The following is a 23,637-nucleotide window of genomic DNA, read 5'->3' as shown; positions in this document are numbered from 1 at the left end:
ATATTCTTGAAAAGTCAAAACAAGGGATGGAGAACAGATCAGTGATTGCCAAGGTTTAGGGGTAGGGGGAGAGTTTGACTACAAAGGAACAACATAACAGAGTTTTCTGGTGGTGATGGAATTGTCCTGTATGTATTAGAACCTAATGGACTGCACTTGAAAACAAGAGTTAATTTTGCCGTATATAAATAAAAAGAGTAGTAAAGTAAGAATACAGAATACAAATCTTATGAGGTTGCTTTAAATTTCTAACCCCTTTACTTCTTGAGCAGCTGATGTTTCACAACAGTATAAAGTTTTCGCGTATTAACCATTTTTCACTTTTTTGGAAACAGTATTTAGAGCTTCGATTTAACAAATGTGTTCGTCTCTGTGGAACAGTCCTCTTCATTGTTCTAACGGTAAGTTACTCTCCATTAGTTTGTTTTACCTTTTGTCATCTGAAATGTTTGAACTAAGGCATCTGGGCCAAGCTTATTTGGTAAATGAATGAAACATAAGAAAGAGATGTTGAAAATAGGAGACAAAAAAGCAAAAACACTTGCTGTTATACAGCATCAACTCTTAAGATCATTAAACTGTGTTTCAGCAAATGCCCCACTTCTTGGAAAACAGAATGTTTCAAGTGAATGCTAAGTATTACATTAATCAACTAACAGTCATGTTGCTTCAGGAGCACATGCTTTTTCCTCTCCCATCTCTGCTTCTGCCCACCAAAGTGACTGAGATGTCATCATTACTGAAATGACAAAGATATTTGAAGGAGCTGTAGGAGCTGATGGTAGGAACTGTAACAAAGGGAAAACAAGTAGTATGTTTCATAGTGTTTTGCAGCTTGTTGAGTACAGGTTTGTAAAAATTAACTGACATAGGAAGACACGAGGAAATAATTTCATTTGCTTGAAAGCATGCTTACAAAAGTGAATCAGTGCTCTCTTTTAAAAAGCAGAAACTTATGCCCCAATTGAAGTGGTCATCGAGTATAAAACAACAGAACTATGCACTCTGGAGTTTTTAAAGCCAAGTACAAGTCAGGTAATATAAGTAAATGCAAATATAGATTTACTGATTGCCACAAATGGAAAGCAAAGATTTGCCAAGCAGTGAATGACAGATAACACTTCCCAGTCTTCATCCAGGTTGCTGGAGGCTTGTCATGATTATTGTCACATCATTTATATGGATCTTCCTCTTGACAGGTAAATGCTTTTTAGAGGGATGGGTTTGTTAATGGAGATCTAGGAAGGAGTTTTCATTCTCATCCCTATTGGTAATTCAATTCTCCAATCACAAGCAACCCTAAGCATTTGCTATAGCATAACAGAGTGCCTTTGTAAATTATTTAACTTGACTCCATTTTTTATCTCTGTAAATTGAATAACTTAGATTGGTCCTTAACACTTCCAGTGTAAAAGGAAGGAGCTCTTTGGGGTCTGGTAGAGATTCCGACAAAGAATTGAGGCCAGTATCTTGCATTTACCAACTGTTTAGTTCCTCTTTGGATCATTTTTAGAAATGCCTACAGAGATGAAAAGTGGGGAACAAGTGTCAAGAAGGTGGCCTGTGGTCATGTTTTCAAATTTTCAAGTTGGTCCGGATAATGACTGTGGAAAGTTCATTACTACAAAAAGAAGAAAGCTTTACCATCTCCCACTTGAAGGACTGACTTCCATTGACCTATCCATGTAGTATAATCAAACATTCAAATACTACATAATATGGCTTTTTTCATCATTTGTCTTTATAGAGTAAACATGGAATCACAGAGAATCATAGAACCATATGTTTTTATAAAATAAATCACATAGGATATATATGAATATACAGGATATGATATACAGTATTTGAAAAATCTAATGCAGTGAAAATAATATCCTGAGAAAAAAAGACCACATTTATCATACTACTGTGCCCCAGATTCATAAATATTTGTTAGATATATGAATGAAAAATAATATAGAATATCAAAAAGATGGAATATAGTTTTTGATGGCTTTCAGGGTTTTTTTAAGTTCAAATTTATAGTTTTGTTTAATTAATTAGCATGCAAACTTTTTGAAACCAGTTTCCAAAATTATTACTGTTTTTCCCAATTAAGTATGCAGTGATTAACAATAGTTTGAAGGCATATGAATGAGGAACCATCTTTTTTTTTTATTTTAGGTTTGTATTTTTTCTTTCCTTTTAATTGTTTAGGTCGAGGAAAATTGATTTCAAGCTTCAGTTGATGGATCAATGACTATCTGCACTGAGCACCATGTGAAAAGCCCATATTTTTACTTTATTTTTTTATTTTTTATTTTTTATTTTTTTATTTTTGAGAAGTCCGTATTTTTAACAAAATTGGCCATTAAAGATTTCCGTAATCTATGACCACATCACAAACGGTAAAGAAGAATCAGCTTCACTTAAATAACATTTTCAAGTTACAGATTTTATCATGTATACTGAAACTACTGTTTTAATTCATAATTGAGTTTATAAAAAATTAATATTTTATTTTATAATTCATACAGTATATTTGGTTTTCTTTTTCCCCTAGATTCTCTATACTGGAATTGTTATTTATGCCCCTGCCCTGGCTTTGAATCAAGGTACATTTTAGAGTTAACAATTATGTCACCACATTTGGGGGTTCATTTTTAAATAGACTTTATTCTCTCCTTGGGGAGGGGGGAAGATGGAGGAATGCCTCCAGTAACCTGCATCAACTTGAGGGGAGCAAGATGGCTTTAAGTGTTTACTCTAGCAGCTTCTTTGAGTTCCTGGGTCAATAGCTCCAAAAGATCTATGATTAATAGGAGGGCAGACCTCCCTGAGGAGTGAATCTTGGATGTACCAACCAGCCACGCTCCATTCCTTCAGAATGAACGCCCCCTGTAGTCTAAGTCATGAATGGCTGCACTTTCTTCCTTGGTAGCTGTAACCAGGAGCCCATAGTCAAGAGGCTTCTGTGTTACTCAGCTCAGTTCCATCATGAAATCTGGCAGGGAGAGAAACTTTTCTTCTTCCCATTTCTAACATGGTCCAAAATTCAACAGAGGGAGATTTGTGTGACTTGAAATATCAAATCTTTCCTAGTGACACAATGAAAGATGGCTATAGTATCCTTTTAAACAAATGTATGAAGATGGTGCTGATCAACAAACTACCCTTTGGATTTGGGCAGATAAAAGCCATGGAACTGGAATAGTTTACTGAACCAAAGATGCCTGTTAGTTAGTCTTATCTGCAAAAGGCTTTTGGGGAACCCCATATCCTTTGAATTCTTATCAATCAGATGTGAATTTATCTCTAAAACTGCCTTGTAAAATGGACAAGTGGACTTTGATGGGAAAAATGTGATTCGGTTCCTGTGAGTTAATATAAAATGGAAGAACCCTGCTAAATCCACACTCTCATTTCTTGATTTCATGATAGACAGATAGTAATTATAACCTAAGTTTATAAAGTATATCATTACAAAGAAGAATTCCATGATATAATGTGCTCTTGAATTCTGAATGACAGGCATGTTCCATGTCAATATTACCAACATCACGAGTGGGTCAATTTCATGTATAAAGAGCTGACTATAAGCTTCATAAGTTACCTATTGGCCTTAAGTGTAACTAAGGATGTTGGCTTTAGGGTTTTAAAGTACAGTTATGGCAGTAAAAGAGTACTGCTTTCCATCTGTGAAGAAATTGAGAACTCAGATCTTATCAGGTTATTGTGCCATTCACTAGGGATTAGGACCCGAGACTGCATTTTGACCGCTTGAATATCAATTGTGTATTTTACTGTGACCAAAGCAGTATATACCAGCATAAATATAGTACTGGATGTGCAACAGATGCTCCAGAGAAACTTGTTTAACTGAAATGGATCTTAACATTCTTTGGGTCTGATCATTTTCTTTTTAATTTTTTTAAAAATTATAGAAAAATTCAAACATATACTGGAAAAAAGAGAATAGCATAGTAAACTCTAGTGTATCCTTAACTCCACTAAAAATGATCAACTTTTGGTTTAATTCACTCTGTTTCACTCACTAGATTATTTTCCTGTAAATCTGAGATATTTTATCATTTCATCTGAATTCAGGGTCTTTTAAAAATAAGGATATGCTTTTTTTTTCTCCACTGAGGTAAAATTGACATATAACATTGTATTATACTATAATGATTCAATATTAGTATGTATTGCAAAATGACCACCACAATGTCTAGTTGACATCTGTCTCCATACATAGTTAAAAAATTTCTTTTTCTTGTGATGAGAGCAAATTGGTATTTATTCTCTTAGCAACTTTCAAATATGCATTATAGGATTATTAACTATAGTCAGCATGGTGTACATTACACCTCCAGGACTTATGTATTTTATAACTGGAAGTTTGTACCAGCATGTGTTTTGCAAATACAACTATACCATTTTCATATCTAAAATATTAAAATCATTTTTTTGATATCATCAATATGAAGTCAGTGTTCAGATATCCCTGATTTTCCCCCCATTTTATTGTATTTCATCATATGCATCTCCAAAATCTGTTTATCCATTCTCTTATTGATGGGTATTGGATTGTTTCCAGTTTTAGGCTACTCTGAATTAGAGCTACTAAGATCACTCTTGTTCAGGTTTTGTTTTGTCTTGCTTTGTATTTGTTACAACCTCAAAGCAGAATGTGACTTGAGCACTACTTTTTCACTCACAAAACTTGCTGAGTTACTTTTTAACAGCTTTATAACATACCTACGTAGGCTTGTAATTTTGCTACCTCAAACAATGTTTTTCTTTGGAAAACAAGCTCTATAGATAGTGACTCTCATCAAGTCAGTTCAGTTTAACATACTAGTTTTTAGAGGCCTGTCACATGTAGTAGACAACCACAGGGGATAGAAGATTTAAAAAGTAGATCCTAGCAGGTGAAAGGTATTTGAACCAATATTTTTCTTTTAAACATCAAGGGATAGCTCAGAACACTTCAGTTACAAAAAGTTTGGTCTTACTAAGGAATCTGCTAGGTAGCCAAACACTTCAGACCATGCAGTTAACGCTAGGTTACTTACATCTTGCAACAAATGCTACCTTGTCCTGTTAAAATAAGCCAACATGGAACTAGATAGAAAAGGAAAACTAGCTGGGTTTTAGTTCCTACTTATCACAGCATCACCCTCAGAAAGTGGTTCTTGTCCTGCCATACAGATTTTTTAAATGTTAACAAAAATGAAGAAAAACATCCTTGGATGTATTATCAGGGGGAATGAAGATAAAGTATTGAATACCTGTACAAGTAATTCTTGGGGCAGCGCTTACTCCAGTTCTTCCATGGGTGACGTGTCACCATCCCCCAGGAGGAGCAGCATCTCTTTGGTTACAGCAGCATTGCCATCATCAGCAGTGGGGTCATTTTCATCAATAACCAAGACCGAGTTTGATCGTCTTGTAGAACCTGTTAGCATGTGTCTGGGGATTCTCTTTTGACACACATTTTTATTTCTAGTGGGTGAACACCTGGAAGCAGTATAGTTAAACATACACCTATTATGACCTAGCTCAGGGCAGGTTCATGTACAAAATTTAAGAGAAACTGGCAAATAGTTTTTCAAAATGATTGTACCATTTTACATGCCCACTCCACAATGAATGCATGTCTGAGTTACTCCAGTTGTGCTCCTGCCTTGGCTTTGAATCAAGGTACATCTTAAAGTTACCACATTTGAGGCTAACTTATTATATAGGAAAACATTGACTTTTGTATATTAACCTTGTGTCCTGCAAACTTGCTATAATCACTAGTTCCAGGAGGTTTTTTTTGATATCAATGATCATGTCATCTATGAACAAAGAGAGTTTTATTTCTTCTTTCCCAATCTATATACCATTTATTTCCTTTCTTGTACAATGTTGAGAAGAAATAGTGAGAGAGGGCATCCTTGTCTTGCACCTGATGTTAGTGGGAAAGCTTTGAGTCTGTCACCATTAAATAGGGTGTTAGCTGTAGGATTTTTGTAGACAGCCTTTATCAAGTTGAGAAAGTTCCCTTCTATTCTTAGTTTATTGAGAGTTTTTATCATGAATGGATATTGGATTTTGTCAAATGCTTTTTCTGCATCTTTTGATATGATCATGTGATATTCTTTTTCAGTCTGTTAATTTGATAGATTCCATTAATTGATTTGAAAATATCAAACGAGCCTTGCATACCGGGGATAAATCCCTCTTGGTCATGGTGTTTAATGCTTTTATACTTTTTTTGGATTCAATTTGCTGATCCTCAATTTGTTGAAGACTTTTGCATCGGTGTTCCTGGGAAATATTGGTTTGTAGTTTCTTTGTAATGTCTTACCTGGTTTTGGTATTAGGGAAATCCTGGCGTCATAGAGTGAGTTAGGAAGTATTCCCTCTGCTTCTATTCTCTGAAAGAGGTTGTAGACAATTGGTATAATTTCTTCCTTAAATTGTTAGAAGTTACCAGTCAGCCTGCCTCGCCTAGAGCTTTCTGTTTTGGAAGGTCTTTAATTACTGATTCAATTTCTTTAATAGATATAGACCCATTTAGATAATTTATTTCTTGTTGTATGACTTTTGGCCCATTGTGTCTTTCAAGGAGTGGGTCTATTGTATCTAGATTATCACATTTGTGGGTTGAGTTGTGATCCTTCCATTTAAAAAGAATACAGTATGCCTCTCCACTTCTTAGGTAAATGGTGGCAAATTATACAACTTTTCTCCTTCTTGGTTCCATCTTAGTAACATGCACAACTCATTTCGAGGAGTGGTAGAATAGTGTGTTTACTGAACCATGATGACCAATACTCTATGACCCCATTCAGTCTAGTTAACTTCCTCACAATACCAAGTTGTTTCTTAGCTTCATTACAATAGAAATGCTTTCTCATGTATTTTATTTAGCCAATGTTGGATCTAGGGATGCTGTCTGAGGGTAGAAACTAGGTCCATTTAACTCATCAAGTAAAATTTTAAACTCCACTTGTTTGGGGACATTTTATGAGATTTGGACCTAGTTTTAGGCAAGAGTAGAGAGGTAGGGAGAAGATAGGTGCTCTACAAATGATATAGACTCCTAATGATGATTTTTTTGAGAAGTATTTTTATTATACATGTTTCACAGTTACTCATGCATTTTCTTTTTTCCTTTCACAGTCACAGGATTTGATCTGTGGGGTGCAGTAGTGGCGACAGGTGTGGTCTGCACATTCTACTGCACACTGGTATGTCAAGGACATTATTTCTCTTTTCACTTTATCCGCTTGCTTTGCAAAATGGAAAATTCCAGTAGTTGTGTTCTGCAAACTGCATTGTTCATGTGTAATATCCTACTCTTATCTCCCACAAGTGTAACTTTTTGTAAGAAATATTCAATCTGGGGAAAAATTTGATTCTTTATAGAACATTGATCATAACTGAAACTTCTTTCTTTTATCTGAACCATTATAGTGGTCCTGAATTTTGTCTTCTGATTCATCTTTACTGTTGCTAAATTATTATAGTTATGTTCATATTATTCCTAGGCTCCAAAACCTGAGGTAGTTTCTCATTGCCTATAGGTAGGAGTTACAGTAAAAATATATAACATCCATATAGTATGGACACTGGTATTATTATGGATGCTAGTTCTTAGCAGTGGTGCAACTCTCATGGCATCCCTGACATACTAGGTCTTAAGACTTTAGTTGCTGGATCTTCTACAAGATGGGGATCTCCGGGAAGGGATGTTTCAGCCAAGGACATAGGAACTGGAGAGAGACTCTTGGCAAGTTTTTGGTAGTGGCTAGTACAAAATGATTTTAGTACTTCAACAACTGGTATGACCTTCTATATGCATACTTGATTGGATATCAGCCCTGCGTATGGGATAAAGTCCATGAAAATGCCTCTTGCAATTTGACTCTGAATTTTCTTCCCAACAATCTACCTATACCATTCCACTTTGCTTCAAAATGTATACCTGGCTACACTCAACATGCTATGTACTTTGACTTTTTATGCTTTTACCCATGCTGTTTTCTCTTCTGGGATGACCTTTCATCTTTGCCTCTGCTTCTGTCTGAAGGCTTGGCTCAAATCTCACCTTCTCTTGAAGGTTCTCCCAAGCTTACAATCTACGTTGAATGTACCTCTTGGCCCAGATCCATGTTTTCATTATTTTTATCCAACATAGCATATAAGCATGTAGATTATTAATAATGTCTGATAAAAGCATTAATCCTAATATACTTTTCTCCTCAAAGGGTGGTCTTAAAGCAGTTGTCTGGACAGATGTTTTTCAAGTTGGGATCATGGTAGCTGGATTTGCATCTGTGATTATACAGGCTGTAGTGATTCAAGGTGGGATCAGCACTATTCTAAAGGATGCCTATAATGGTGGAAGATTGAACTTCTGGAAGTGAGTTGCTATTTACCTCCTGATCAATAGAATTCTCCTTTTTTTTTCTATAAAAATAATCTTTTTATTGAAACAGTAAGTTTATATTAGACCTCTAACAAATAGACCTCTAAGAACATAGTACAAAAAATTGAAGCTGACAAGTTAATGTGTGAGGGGTTTCCACCAAGTCTTTAAGGGGTTGAAACAGTCAGTTGGTTAGTTACATGGTACTTAGAATGGTCCTTCTTCCTGAGAAAGGACTGATAGCAAAAGAGTAATTTTCTTCCAGATATTTAAATCTGGAATTGGTTAAAGGGTAGGGTAGGGTAATTAGAGAAGAAATTGGGAAATAAGAAAAGGAAACCTTTCTTAAGATAAAAACACCAGAAGACCATGCTGCCATTTTCATAGTTTTTTGTTTCAAGCAGCCTAGAGAATTTTTCTATTGATACTGCCCCAACAATATATAGTATATTATTATTATATTTCATAATTGTATATATGTATTAAATGTTATATAAAATTATATGTTATTTCTAGAAAATTTACTAGAAAATTTATGACTAATGTTTCAAGTGTCAGTAGATTGTGTAATATAGCATATCTTAAGCAGTTATTCATGTTTCCTGGAGAAAGACCAGTGGGAAAACTAGACATTTCATCGCAAATATATCACACAACTTAAAACAATATTTAAAATACCTTCCATTGTGGTTCAGTAGTGTCATTCTTGTTATCATGTTCAATGTGGAAAGGGGCTTATTTTGACTTGGACCAGCATATTTCCTCTTTAAGAAGCCCTACTTTGAGACACACAAGCTGAAATCACCGGCAAGAAGAAAAAAAGAAAAGCATTTCTTTCTTGGTGGCTCTCTTCTAGTTTTTGAAAATGGCACTAACGTTTGAGAAGAGATTTTTCAGAAATTGGACAGGGACAGAATGTTAATTTTCAGAGATGAGTTGAATTATGACAAATCAATTTCAACTATTTTCTATTATTACTATGACTACTTCAACATTCAGATTCCAAGGAAGAGTACCTCCAATTGTCCTAGCTTGGGCATGATTCCATACCTTAGTTGGGGCAGAGCAGGACTTTGTATTGACAACCACTTAGACTATTTTATGGGGCAATGGTTGTTTACCAAAGCGTATTTGGGTTGCCATTACTAGAGGATGGGAGAATGGATGCCAAGAAGCAGAAACAATCAGTGGCCACGCAGAAGATCTTGATTATTCCCAAATCTCTTCCTAGTAGGCTTAGATTGAGGGGAGAAGGTTTGGAACCAATAATTTTTTCTGCAAGTTAATTGTCACTGTGTATAAAGGCAACCCATATTGCTGCATTGAAGTGACACCTTTTACATTGATGAGAGATTATTGAAAGTAAAAGATTAGACATTTTCATGATGTTTACTTTGGAGGCTGCCAAGCATTAAATAATAAGAAAAGCATTATTGTGTATCCTTGTTATTCAGATATGTTTGAGAATATGGTGGGCAAAATATCTGCTCTGGTGATGATAAGAGAAGGATTCTGTGTTGGTATTTTCTGTATGATCTATAGTTGTCATATATATTGTATATGGCCTAAAACCACTAAATTGTCTATTCTAAATATTGTCTTACTTCCCTCAAGTAGCTCGCTGAGTCCTTTTGGCTCTTGATTTCCATTAGCTAATATAGTAGTTGCTTTCTCTGTAGGATAAAGGGTCAACACCCTTGAAACTCTTAAACTTTAATATGAAAGTTAGAGAATGGAATAGAGGCTCTTGTATTTCCATAAGAATGCCAGGATATGTATAAAATTAGAATACTTTCTTCAACTAATCTTAAATATAAGATTTGAGATGGATTTGCAGAACTTCACAATTTTTAGAAAGTTTCTTTGAAAGTCAATTTTGCAGAAATTTGTCAAGCTCATATTGTATATCATAGATGAATAGAATTATTCCTTCTAACATAACACATTAAGAAAAGTTAAAAGGCATATCAAATGTGGAAGTTGAGCTTTCTTTGTGACAATAGTTTGGGCTTAAGTATATGTCATAAAGTGACTTTTCACTATTAGCATTTAGCTTGTGCACACAGCATTTTAAGAAAGGATGATTACACTGACATAGTAATTTTAGAATGCAAAAGCCTTTAAACTGCATTATCTAACTGAGTTCTTGATCTTGAATATAAATTAGAAGTCTGACTGTACATGTGCTAGGAGAAGAATTACGTATGCATTGTATAACAAAAAATTTTGTTAATTTTGTGTTCATTTCAGTACCATATCTATTGCTAGGGTGCACTTAGGAAATTCCCTCTCTTTATTGCTTTCTCTTTTTAGTTTTGTATTTTTCTCTAATTACAGCATGGCAGACTTGTTTAAATAACAATTTACTAAAGCTACAGGAGAAAATTTTTATAAAATCTCAGAATAATTAGAACATTCATTTTTCCTCAGTCCCACCCAGAGTTTCCAATTCTCTGAAATTATCCACTTTTATTTCACGGAACTTAAGCTAGAAATATTTCTACCTTTTTTATTACTTAATAAATTTGTACATATTTATGTATGTATCCATATTTACATAGGTATACATTGCTTGCTTCCAAAAACTATTCTAGGATAATTTTCTATAGTTTTTTTTTTCCTGATAGCTCAGATTTGTTTTCTGTTTCTTTTCATTTAGTTTTAATCCTAACCCTTTGCAAAGACATACATTCTGGACAATTGTTATAGGAGGGACCTTCACATGGACCAGCATCTATGGTGTCAACCAATCCCAAGTGCAGAGATATATTGCCTGTAAAAGCAGATTCCAGGCAAAAATGTAAGTCAAACTATGGTATAGAAATCATTAATAACCATCAGTTGTCTTTATTGAAATTCTTTCATTAGTCACACTTTGCTCAGGTTTAAGTCTTATGTATCATGAAATTCCAAGAGATAAATGATACTTAGTTATAAAAGGATCAAGTAAAACAAAGTGGTACTGTATATTTTAAACCAGATAATTTGAAATATTTATATGAATTATTTACTAAAACAAATACTATCAAATAATGCATTTATTGTGTATCTATTTGTATAAGGAATTATGGAGGATAAAAAATTATAAATATATGGCTCTTATCATGAAGGAGCCTTAATATCTAGTTAGGAAGATATATGCAAATATGCAAAAAAGTGAAATAACACTAGAAAAGTATAACAGTTCCATGGAAGGATAAAATGCTAGAAGAAATGGTCAAGGACATTATATTGATGGATGTGTTGGTGTGTTTTATTTTCAGACATAGTCATGGATTTATACCTCTGCTCTAACACTTACTATTTGAGTGATCATGGGAAAGTTACTTAGTCTCCCTGAGTCTCAGTTTCTGAACTTACAAAATGAGCATAAGAAATATTATATATTTCATGAGAGGTATTGTAAAATGCTGTGTTCAGCACACACATGGTAGGGGGCCAGTAAATGTGAATTCCATTTTCTATCTCAGATTATAGGATGTGAAAGCAGAGGATGGGTGAGAGATTCCTCTCAAGCAGGCAGATCCTGAATAATGACCATATGTGGGCGGGTAGAGAATAGTGGGAGAGCATTCCAGATAGACATTGATTTGAACATAGCCCAGAAGTCAGAAGGATAACATGATCAGGGAACTCTCAAGCCCATCATGGCTTGAAAAAAGAGTACAAATGGTGGCTGGTTCTTTCTCAGGAAGCCTCAGATCAGTGTGGTGACCACCATTCCCCATGCTGATAAATAAGGCTAACTGGACCCACATGCATTTAGGAACTTAAAAATTCCAAATAGCTTAAGAGTAGCAGCATGATTAAAGTAGGATGAGGAATGGCAATTCTATTTCTATTCAAAGGAAAACATGAAAATATTGTGATGTCACATGTCAGAACTCAATATATTGAGGGTAAATTGGTGTAAACATGATCTGTCTTTGGAACATTCTGTAATAAAAGATCTACAAGAAAATCAACACAGTAACTGGATATAGAATACCCCAAAAGTGAGCTTAGGGGTTCTGGTATTTTTAGGAACTTTGAAGGAATGTAATTTATACTTCCAGTAATCCACTGGACTTTAAATCTATGCTAGAGCTGATGCCTCTCCCAAATTAATTGTGCACATACTCTTCTGTTTCTTTGGGAACATGAAACTCAAAAAGCCGAATTTTATAACTAAAATACCAGAATTGGAGCTTTAGAGCTTTCTTAATAAAAAACAATTTCCTTTGGAACGGCCCAGTGGGTCTCCTTAACAAGGCAGAATCCCTGAGCTCAGAGGAATCATTTTCTCCTACTTCTTTTTTTCTTTTTTTTATTAATTTGTTTTATTTTTTATTTTTTAAATGTACATCCAAATTAGTTAGCATATAGTGCAACAATGATTTCAGGAGTAGATTCCTTAGTGCCCCTTACCCATTTAGCCCATTCCCCCCTCTCAGAACCCCTCTTGTAACCCTCAGTTTGTTCTCCATATTTATGAGTCTCTTCTGTTTTGTCCCCCTCCGTTTTTATATTATTTTTGTTTCCCCTCCCTTATGTTCATCTGTGTTGTCTCTTAAAGTCCTCATATGAGTGAAGTCATATGATTTTTGTCTTTCTCTGACTGACTCATTTCACTTAGCATAATACCTTCCAGTTCCATCCATGTAGTTGCAAATGCATTTTCTCTTACTTTTTAACACTGACTCCTTGGTAAGAATGAATCCTAGCCAGAAAGTTAAGACCTACTGACATTGATTGACCAGGGGCAGTATTAAATGTTGTTGATAAGAAATCTATTTGAATGGCACTAAAGTCAAATAAGACTATATAGTAAAGTATTAAACCCATGTATGAGCAAGGGTGTTAGAGCAGGAAAGCATCTGTGTAGATTTTCTGATGATTTGGAGATGAGATACACTTATTACACTATTTTTAGACAATAACAAAACATAGAATAAATTTAGTCAATCAAGGGAAAAGGTTAGCAATCTGTGTTTTGGCACCTGTTGAAGGTGGCTTCTCCTGAAACAGACTCTGAGATGGAGGCTGGCATGCTACAGTCTGTTAGGAAATCACCACCTGTAGAAGAAAATGGAAAGGAAGCAGGGTTGACTGGAGGGAGAATTTGGATTGTTATGCATTCTCAGCCAAGGCCTTAGGGGAAGCTCTAAATTTGGGCTGACTCATCAGATTTGTCCCAAATTAGGATGAGGGGACTTGTCCTTTAAACCTCTGAATCCACTAGTCATTGGACACAGGTGCCCCAGGGAAGGAGGCATGATATTGGGTGTTGTACTTCTCTTCAGCCTAGGGCAGCTTGTATCAGTATCCAGTACAGCACCCCTGGGAGAACAATATAGTCACCTTCTGAGAGAGAGAAATGTTAACTATTCAACTGATTATTAAGATATAGAACTCAATGACATTAATATTCATAATATCAATAATTACCATTTAACAAATGTTATTACATGCCAAGCTCTATGATATGTACTATTTCATTTAGTCTTATAACTCTGTGAGGTAGGCGTTGTTATCTGTAGGTATAAATGAAGAAACTGAAGTTCACAGAGGCTAAGTTACTTGCCTAGGGTCACATATGATAGATCGAACTAGCGTTTATGTTCAGGTTTGACTCCAGTGATGTTATATAAGCCTTTATAATCTCCCAGAGCGGTGAACATTGTTTGGGAAGGTACCTGTTCAAGGAATGCAGATTTGCCTTTCACATTTATTAGATGATATTACAAATCACACTTAAACAAGTTTGATGAGTTGCAATGTAGATGCTAACAATGTTTAGCAGTTTAGAATTGCATTACTTTCAAAAGGAAAGTGAGTAATGGTTACTGGTCTGTTGACTATTAAAAATCTTTATTTCATGATAAGAAGTTCTGAAGTAATATATTTACATATGATTATAAAGCTGATAATGCCCATGGAACTCTGACCAGGAGAATATAGTTATTTAATAGAGAAACCCCCATCTATTCCATGTATTTCCAAATATATTGTTGATTGAGAGCTTAAAGAGAAGGTTAGGCTAGAATAAAATAGATAGCAGTTTTGATAACCAAAAGATAATGTACATTTATTGAGTAATCATGAAGGTCTTTTCTGTTTATGTTACAAGTTTCCTAATCTTTAGGATGGAAATTACAATTGTCATTTGCTGACTTCTTTAGGTCTCTCTACATCAATCTTCTGGGACTCTGGGCAATCCTCACCTGCTCAGTGCTTTGTGGGCTCGCCCTATATTCCAGGTACCATGACTGTGATCCTTGGACAGCCAAGAAAGTGTCTGCACCAGACCAGGTTCAGTACCATGTCTTTCTTACATGTGCATTAAGGATACCCAGAAAGCTTATTAGCTGGGAGGAAAGAGTGTTCCTGTTTTTGTAGAGAAATAGCAAATGAATACAATGTAATTGTCTTTAATTTCTATAAAGCATTTGACAAAAACTTATTTTAGCAAATATAGTAATGAAGAATGCTGTATCCAAGATTAAAATAGTGAAACACCTGGAAAAATTTCAAGCCAAGGGATCAATAGAAATAGCTCAAGGCTGGGAATAGAAATGTAAACACAGTTCAAGAAAAAAAAAAATCCATGCACAAACCATGGTAGTGTAGAATATTTTACGGTTATTCTCATATCACTTATTTATCAATGGCTTACCTTCCAGTTTTTAAATGATAGATAAACAGATCTAATGAGTGAACATTTACTAAGTACCAACTATGCGATGAGATTCTATGCTCAGAGCTTTGCATGCTTTATCTCTTTTAATTCTCACAACCCTATAATTCTAATTTTAGAGATGAGGAAATGAGTAGCTCTCAGAGAGGTTATATAACTTGCTCAAGGTTGCATAGCTAATAAATAAGAATAGCTGCAAGCACTTATCATACTGTTATAAGTGCTTTATATAGACTTCAACTCTGAATCCTTACAGCCACACTCTGAGGTAGGTGCTATGATTATCTCTCTTTCAAAGATGAGGAAACTGAGAAACAGACAAATCATGTAACCAGCTAGTAAACCTGGAACCAAAATTCAAACTCAGGCAGGCTGCGACCAGAGTCCTAACTTTGAACCTCTGTGCCATATACAACCTTTCAGAAAGTGTAGCTAGAATTCAAATCCAGGGCGCTAGACTCTAAAGCTTGAGTTCTTGTTCTCAGAGTTCTTGCCAAAAATCTTTTTTCTTTTAAATGTTTATTTTTGAGAGACAGAGTGTGCATGAGCAGGGGAAGGGCAGAGAGAAAGGGGGACAGAAGATCCAGATCAGGCTTTGCGCTGACAGCAGAGAGCCTGATGTGGGGCTCAAACTCACGAACCATGAGATCATGACCTGAGCCAAAGTTGTCAGGAGCTTAACCAACTGAGCCACCTAGACACCCCCACCCCCGCAAATTATTTTCTAAGACTAGTTTGTAAATCAAGTGCCCAGGGGACTCATGAGAAAGAAGATAGACCTGCATTCTATGTTGGTGTAAATGCATCACATACTCCTAGAAAAATGCAACTTTGTGGGATTAGAAAATGACAGCCTCAATGAGCTGTGCATCTCAACCCTATCTTCACGTGTGTCCTCCTGTTAATAAATAGATCTTTCCTATTTGCTCAGAGAATCTAAGAAGCATGTTTCCTCTGAAGATGGAGGCACTCTTCCCTTATGTTCTCTCTAGTGAAGAATATTTTGTTCTTTTTGTCAATGTTTATTGTTTGTAGTTTATATAATGAGGACAGTAAGGATGTTAAAAATGTTTTTCATTTATCTTATCCTACCCCTGGACAATCACAACAGAAAATGTCTACAATCTCCTAACCTTGAGACTCGTTATAGAATGACAATGGGGGTGGAGTGGGGTCTTGCATGCATGCACCTGTCATTTTGAGAGCCTGTGCTGATTTTTTTTTTTTTTTAAGAAAGCTTTCCTCCGAATTGGATGATTCCAGTGTTGTGTTGATTGTTAAGGAGTTAATCCAATTAACAGTTCCCTGGGGATACAATGCACTTAGGCACAGTCAGTAGAAAGTCAGGTCAAAATCTTAACCTGAGGAGAGCAAAGATATATTTCTGTGACACTCTGCTGGACCTCACCGTGAGGAAGCAAGATTAGTGTTTAGATATAGTTTTACTACTTTTCTATCTGTCGGTCTTGCTAGTTCTACCTATACCTGAGGGGGTCATTCAGAATATGAAATATCACCCCAAAAACTTTTGAGAAAGTTGATGATAGGGTAGAGGATTTCAGATCTTGTTATAGCAGTAACAGTGGAAACTTGACTTTTGCTTTATATGGAATACTGCTTAAAGTGACACTTTAAAGATATCTTGGGAAAATTTGGTCTTGATTTCATAGAGAGATAACTGCTATTCTCTCTTTCTGAGAATAAAAATTTAGTAAGCTTTGGATAAAGTGGAGAAATTCTTAAAACAACTCAACACAGACCCTTGTAACAGTGGGTTAATAGTAACAAACTATTGTTAAATGAAATCAAAGAGGCTGATAAGATAGGATATGCCATCCACTCTATACTATCAGAGAAGGAATCAAGAATGTTTCAATGCAAATGAAGGGAATTTTTCCTAGAAAATTATCCTCTTAGTACCCTTTTGATTTAAAAATTAGTGTTGCCAAAAGACTGGCATGTAACATAGTACTGAAGTAATACACTTTCCCAACCTTATTTAATATTTATTTTTTTTAAGTAACTTATCGAAAAGTAAGTTGATATCAGGAACTTTTCAAAAAGAAGCAAGTTTCAGAAACTTCCTGAGGGTACTCTCCACTTGTCACTATTTCTCATACTATATGCAGCTGTAATTACACTTTCAGTTCTGGGTAGTGATTGAAGTTCACAAAGATATCTTTGAGTCATCAAGTCAAGTTAAATTAATTTAACTATGCTGTTTGCTTAAGCATAGAGGTATATAAAGTATTTCCTTTAAATTGTTTTATTATTCTAAAGAATGAGAACAGCTACTTTAAAAAAAATTTTTTTTAATGTTTTTATTTATTTTTGAGACAGAGAGAGAGCATGAGCAGGGGAGGAGCAGAGAGAGAGGGAGACATACAATCCAAAGCAGGCTCCAGGCTCTGAGCTGTCAGCACAGAGCCTGACGCAGGGCTCAAACTCACGGACTGTGAGATCATGACCTGAGCTGAAGTTGGACGCTTAGCCAACTGAGCCACCCAGGTGTCCTGAGAACAGCTGCTTTTTAATCAAGCATTTACCGTATTCCATGTACTATACTAACAGCTCTACATTTAACTTTTATAGCAAGTATATGGGATTCGTATTATTACCCCTCATTTACAGATGAGGATACTGAGTCTTAGAGAAATTAAGTAACAAAAACCACTTCTGTCTGAATCTAGAATCTGTATCCTTAACTACTGTGCTATTCTTTTAAGTGTTAGCAGTTAAATAATATAATTTTTCATATTTAGAAATTTCAATTATGTGGAATAAGTTCCATTAGTTCTTGAAGAACACAAGATAAATGATACATTAATAATTTTATTTGGTAGCAAATAGCACTCAGGAGTAAATTTTGGAATTTTTCAGCTCATGCCTTATTTGGTACTGGACATTCTACAAGATTATCCGGGTCTTCCTGGACTTTTTGTGGCCTGTGCTTACAGTGGAACATTAAGGTATGAACTATGACTCTAACAGTACATGGTTTCCCTATTGGGATCTTTCTTTTGTTATTGGATATTTTGGGGGATAAAGCTGAATTCTGAAAATGAGCACAAATAGGGCCAAGGGAGTAATCTACTCTGTGTATCCTGTTGTTCTCAGTTTCAGTCTTACCTCTGTGGACTAGCAGTCTATTATCCTCAGTCTCCACTTTTAACTTGGTCCCTGCTGTCTAACACATCATCACCTACCCTGGAGGGTCACTATAATAATGATCAGTTGGTGGTAGTTTTCACTGATTATCAAAAATGGTACCTATGGTCTCAGTTTAAAATATATGGATAGATAAAGCATGGTCAAATGGAAAATTAGAATTAAAATCTCCTGTTACATGCTGAATAATATGCACTGCCCAAAGACTCTTGTTCTGTGTTTGAACTTACTTATTGCACTTTCTTCTAGTGTTTGTGCCAGGGATTTTTTTTTTTTTTTTTTGACAGAGAGAGTGAGAGAGCATGAGCAGAGGAGAGGAACAGAGGGAGAGAGAGAGAATCCTAAGTAGGCTCCACGCACAGAGCCCAGCACACGGGCCTTGATCCCATGACCCCAGGATCATAACCTGAGCCGAAATCAAGAGTTGGACGCTCAACCAACTAAGCTACCCAGGTGCCCCTGTGCCAGGAAATTCTTGATTGACATGTACAGTGTATGTTAGTAAGGATCCAGGAAATTAATATTATTGATATTTATGGCATATGTTAGTGAGGATTTATGATAGTCCTTTCTCTGCACAAAGAAAAATAAGTTTTAAAGTCACTATATAACAGTATTGTGTAGTCTGTAGATTGTTTCCATAGACACTGAGAATTTATTGCAAAATGGAAGCAACATAAAATTGTCCTTTCTCACTATTAAGCCTATGGATGTTGACTGAATCATTCTTGGATGATATCAGTTTCCAGAAAGAAGATGTTGTGATCATGAAAAATATAGTAGAAATCTGGTTATATTTCAGCAATGACAGTTTGTTTCCCCCTTTCTTATTCCTACTTAAAGTATTATTAAAGTTAAAATATTATAAATCAAAAGTTTGATTTTCTCTTACAGCACAGTGTCCTCCAGTATTAATGCCTTAGCGGCAGTAACTGTGGAAGATCTAGTTAAACCTCACTTCAGATCACTCTCAGAAAGGTCTCTCTCTTGGATTTCCCAAGGACTGAGTAAGTTTCCATGTTCACAATTCTATTTTAGCCCTGGGAGATGATTTTTAGAGATACCAGAAATTCCTTTCCCTGGAAGACACAGAGTAAGAACCTCTGAGTGTAAGTGTATCTATGCATATGCATGCCTGTCACTAAACACAGTCATCCCATATTTGCAATCAAGATTTGGGAGACCCTTCAAGCGATTAATTGTCAGGGGGCCACAAAGAACAATTTCCTTATTTGGCTGTCCTTCTTTTTGAACTTCTTCTTAGCTACAGAAAAAAATCCAACCCTTTTCCTTTCCAAACTTTAGCCCACGGTTTTAAGAAATACCCTTAGTTTGGAGGCAAGAGCCCACATTTTATTACCTAAGAGCTCACTGTCAGTTTAAAGTACATAGTCTGTGTGTATGAATTGAAGATAAACAGAGTGTTATGATTTTTGAACCATCTTCATTGTCTATTCTGTCTGTACATGTAGACTGCTCTAGAGATAGTCAATAAAATTGTACAGGGAAGGCTCATCTTCTATTTATAGATGTAGGACCTTATGAGGGGTTAAATATCAGTTGAATGGAAAGGTTTAAAGACTCCAGTTCCCAGATGTCCCAAATGTAACAATCTGACTCAAAGAAATCTGGCTAGTGTACTTCATTTTTTGTTTTTGACGTTTTGGTTATATGTGTTCTGGAATGAATGACTAACAAACTTGTTTTTTCAAAAGAATCTTTAACTTCAACCCAATAACACTAATAGACTGCCAAAGAAATAGTAAATAATATTCTATTTTGAACCATAATTCTATATGTAATTGTGTTGACTATCATCTGGAATAAGTACTTAGTTTATATTTTTCAGTGTCCCTTACATTTTTAAAAAAAAATTTTTTTTAATGTTTATTTATTTTTGAGAGAGACAGAGACAGAATGCAAATGGGTTAGGGGCAGAGACAGAGGGAGACACAGAATCCGAAACAGGCTCCAGGCTCCAAGTTGTTAGCACAGAACCCGATGTGGGTCTCGAACTCAGGAGCTGTGAGATCATGACCTGAGCCAAAGTTGGACGCTCAACCGACTGAGCCACCCAGGCGCCTGAGTGTGCCTTACATTTAAATAACATTGCATAATTTTATTAGGTGCCCAATTTTAATCCTGCAGCATAATTTCAGAATGGTACAATGCTTCCCAAAGAGCATTTAGATTGGTTTGTTATAGGATTATCAAAACTGTGTGGTTTTCAATAGAAGCTTTTGAAGGCAGACAGACCTAATCTTGCTCACCAATTTATTAGCCTTAAGCAAACCCAATAACCCAATACAGCTTGAATTTCTTTATATGGAAAATGAAACAAAATGTGTTCACCTTGCGGGTACAATGAGGTTTAGAGATAATGCATATAAAACAAGAGGCACTAGCTTGTGCTCAAGGAAGGATGTTGATAATGATTAATAACAAATCAACTCTGCTAGTGTAGATGAGGTTTTTGTTTACTTTGAAGGGTTATATAAAGTCATTATCTTGAGATATGTACAGTAAAGGTATCATAGAGAAGAACATGGCAAATGATTTGAATGTGTTTCCAGTAACTTTGATACCAAAACCCATAATGGTGACCACCCATGAGCAATCAGATAGAGAAGAATCAAGCTAAATATGTTAGAAATATCATTTACATTAGGATTAAGAGGTATAAAAATGATTGTATCTCAAGCTCTTTGCAAAAACTTAATGTAAGGTTTCCATTCAGGTGCAGAAAGGTCATTTACCCAATATAATTAACAAAGGTGTGAATGCTAGGGTAAGTCAGATAGATATAAGGAATGCACTAATTTTATGATGAGCAAAGCTATCATTCATTTTTTTTGTTTTGAATTTTATGCGTGGGAAATTATATTGACTGATTTCAGGTGATTTGTGCTGAATGGAAGTCTTCAAAAATAAAAATCTGGGTGTGTGTGTGTAAATTTTAATTTAATTTCAAAAGTAAAACATGTACTTGGAGAAAATCTGGAAAATATTGAAAGCCAAAAGAGAAAAAAAAATCCCATAATCTATATTCTGACCAGCAGTGGTGGCTTGAGAATTTCTATAAAGTTGTGGGGAAACAATTTGGTAGAAGGGGTAATATCATACTTGTTCTTTGATGCTATCTTTCTTGGCTAGTTTAACAAGAAAGGGTTGGGTATGTTGATTGAGATAACAAGAGGGCTAAAGGTCCTAAACCACCCCTTGGTGTGGATGAACACTTCCTGGGAGAAATGGACACTTCAAATCAGAACACTCTAATTTCTGATGTTTATTAATCCTCTCCCCCATCATGCTGTACACAGCAGAGCTGGATTGTGTCCTGTTTCTGGCAAACTGAAAACAGAGACCTAAGCCTTCCTTTATAAACAAATGTTTATAGAGGATTAGATTAATAACACAATAGTTCTTAGCTTTAAAGTCCCCATAGTTAATGCTAGGGATTTTTCACTTATATAATCTAATGTAATTAATCCTGAGACACAATATCAGTGTTTTCTTTCCTCTTTGCACTCTGCTGATCTTGTAAGAAAACACCCCTTCCTTTTTTTTTTTTTGTCTGGCTTTGATGTATGTGGCCATTTTTCACCACAATCATCACAATCATATTAATTACTTTGAATCAAAGGTGTGGTAGCTTATTCTATTGAGAATTCAAATCCTCTGGGTCTGAATTTTATACTGGCTTTTATATCATCCATCTAGGTGTGATGTTTGGAGCTCTGTGTATTGGAATGGCTGCACTGGCATCACTAATGGGAGCTTTGCTGCAGGTAAGAGCTGATTCTGGAAGCTTTGAATCCTAATCACTGAATTCTTGTTTTTTAAATGTTGATGTGACCATCCTTCCAGACTTCTCTATTCATCTATGTGTACACATATCAAGGAACAGAGATGACTAAATTCTTTAATTTTTTTAAAATTAAACTTTCTATTTTCATATAATTTTAGATTTACATGCAATTTTAAGAAATAATACAGAAATATCTCATATACCCTTTACCTAGTTTTTCTCAATGGCATGAGATTTAGAATGATGTTCTTTTTTTCCCCATTCCCCATGGATGTCCAGTTGTAAAGGCTATCTTTCTTCCATTGACTTACACCTATATTAAAAATCGGTTAGGGGGCGCCTGGGTGGCTCAGTTGGTTGAGCATCCAACTTTGGCCCAGGTCATGTTCTCACTGCTTGTGAATTCAAGCCCCGCCCTGCATCAGGCACTGTGCTGACAGCTCAGAGCCTGGAGCCTGCTTCAGATTCTGTGCCTCCCTCTCTCTCTTTACCCCTCCTCTGCTTGCGCTGTGTCTCTGTCTCTCTCTCAAAAATAAATAAAACATTAAAATTTTTTTTAAAAAAACAGGCATATTTGTGTGGGTCTATTTCTGGTTTCTTTATTTTGTTCTATTGATCTGTGTGTCTATCCCTCTGTCAATACTACACAGTCTTGATTTGTATGGCTTTATAATAAGTCTAGAATCAGGTAAACTAATTTCCACTTTATTCTTATTTTTAAAAATTGTTTTAGCCATTCTAGTTCCTTTGCCTTTCCATATAAAGTTTAGAATAATCTTCTCTATATCTAAAAATATGTTATTTAGATTGTGATAGGATTGCATTAAATCTGTATATCATTTTGGGGAGAATTGACATCTTTATTATGCTGAATCTTTGAATCCATGAATGTAGTATATTTCTTCATTTAATTAGATCCCTGGTTTTTCTCATCACCATTGTGTAATTTTCAGTATACAAGTTGTGTATGTATTTAGTGATATTTACACCTCAGTATTTCATTTTAAGAATTTTAAAAAAGTTTTTATTTTAATTTCAGTTAGTTAACATACAGTGGTATATTAGTTTCAGGTATACAGTATAGTGATTCAACAATTCCATACATTACCTGGTGCTCATCATGACAAGTGGATACCATAATCCCCATTACCTACTTAATCTATCCTCCTACCCACCTCCCCTCTGGTAGCCATCAGTTTGTTCCCTATAGTTAAGAATCTGTTTCTTGGTTCATTTCTCTCTCTCTCTCTCTCTCTCTCTCTCCCTCTTTCCCTTTGCTTGTTTGTTTTGTTTTAAATTCCACATATGGGTGAAGTCATATGGTATTTACCTTCCTCTGACTGGCTTTTTTCACATAGCATTATACTCTCTGGCTCCATCCACATCATTGCAACTGGCAAGATTTCATTCTTTTTATGGTTGGCTAATATTCCACTACACATACATGCAAATACACACACAACACATATTTATCCTTTCAATGGACACTTGGGCTACTTCCATATCTTGGCTATTATAAACAATGGTGCTATAAACATAGGGGTACAGGTATCTCTTTGAATTAGTGTTCTTGTGTTCTTTGGG

The 23,637-nt window shown here is 35.4% G+C and overlaps 1 protein-coding gene across 1 annotated transcript in view; it reads left to right on the top strand.

The window, feature by feature from the left end:
• The window catches only part of SLC5A8 (solute carrier family 5 member 8), a 55,089-nt gene that overhangs the window by 5,103 nt on the left and 26,349 nt on the right, over nt 1-23,637 (top strand). Inside the window, exons 2-10 of the mRNA XM_015070863.3 lie at nt 336-401; nt 2,543-2,594; nt 7,153-7,220; nt 8,241-8,395; nt 11,061-11,201; nt 14,563-14,692; nt 17,958-18,046; nt 19,140-19,252; nt 21,966-22,033. Of these exons, the coding sequence (XP_014926349.1) occupies nt 336-401; nt 2,543-2,594; nt 7,153-7,220; nt 8,241-8,395; nt 11,061-11,201; nt 14,563-14,692; nt 17,958-18,046; nt 19,140-19,252; nt 21,966-22,033 (882 nt within the window). The remainder of the gene's footprint in view (nt 1-335; nt 402-2,542; nt 2,595-7,152; nt 7,221-8,240; nt 8,396-11,060; nt 11,202-14,562; nt 14,693-17,957; nt 18,047-19,139; nt 19,253-21,965; nt 22,034-23,637) is intronic.

Source organism: Acinonyx jubatus, chromosome B4 (genome assembly GCF_027475565.1).
Source record: "Acinonyx jubatus isolate Ajub_Pintada_27869175 chromosome B4, VMU_Ajub_asm_v1.0, whole genome shotgun sequence".
In the NCBI taxonomy this organism is placed as follows: domain Eukaryota; kingdom Metazoa; phylum Chordata; class Mammalia; order Carnivora; family Felidae; genus Acinonyx; species Acinonyx jubatus.
This window is presented reverse-complemented; position numbering and strand designations above follow the sequence as displayed.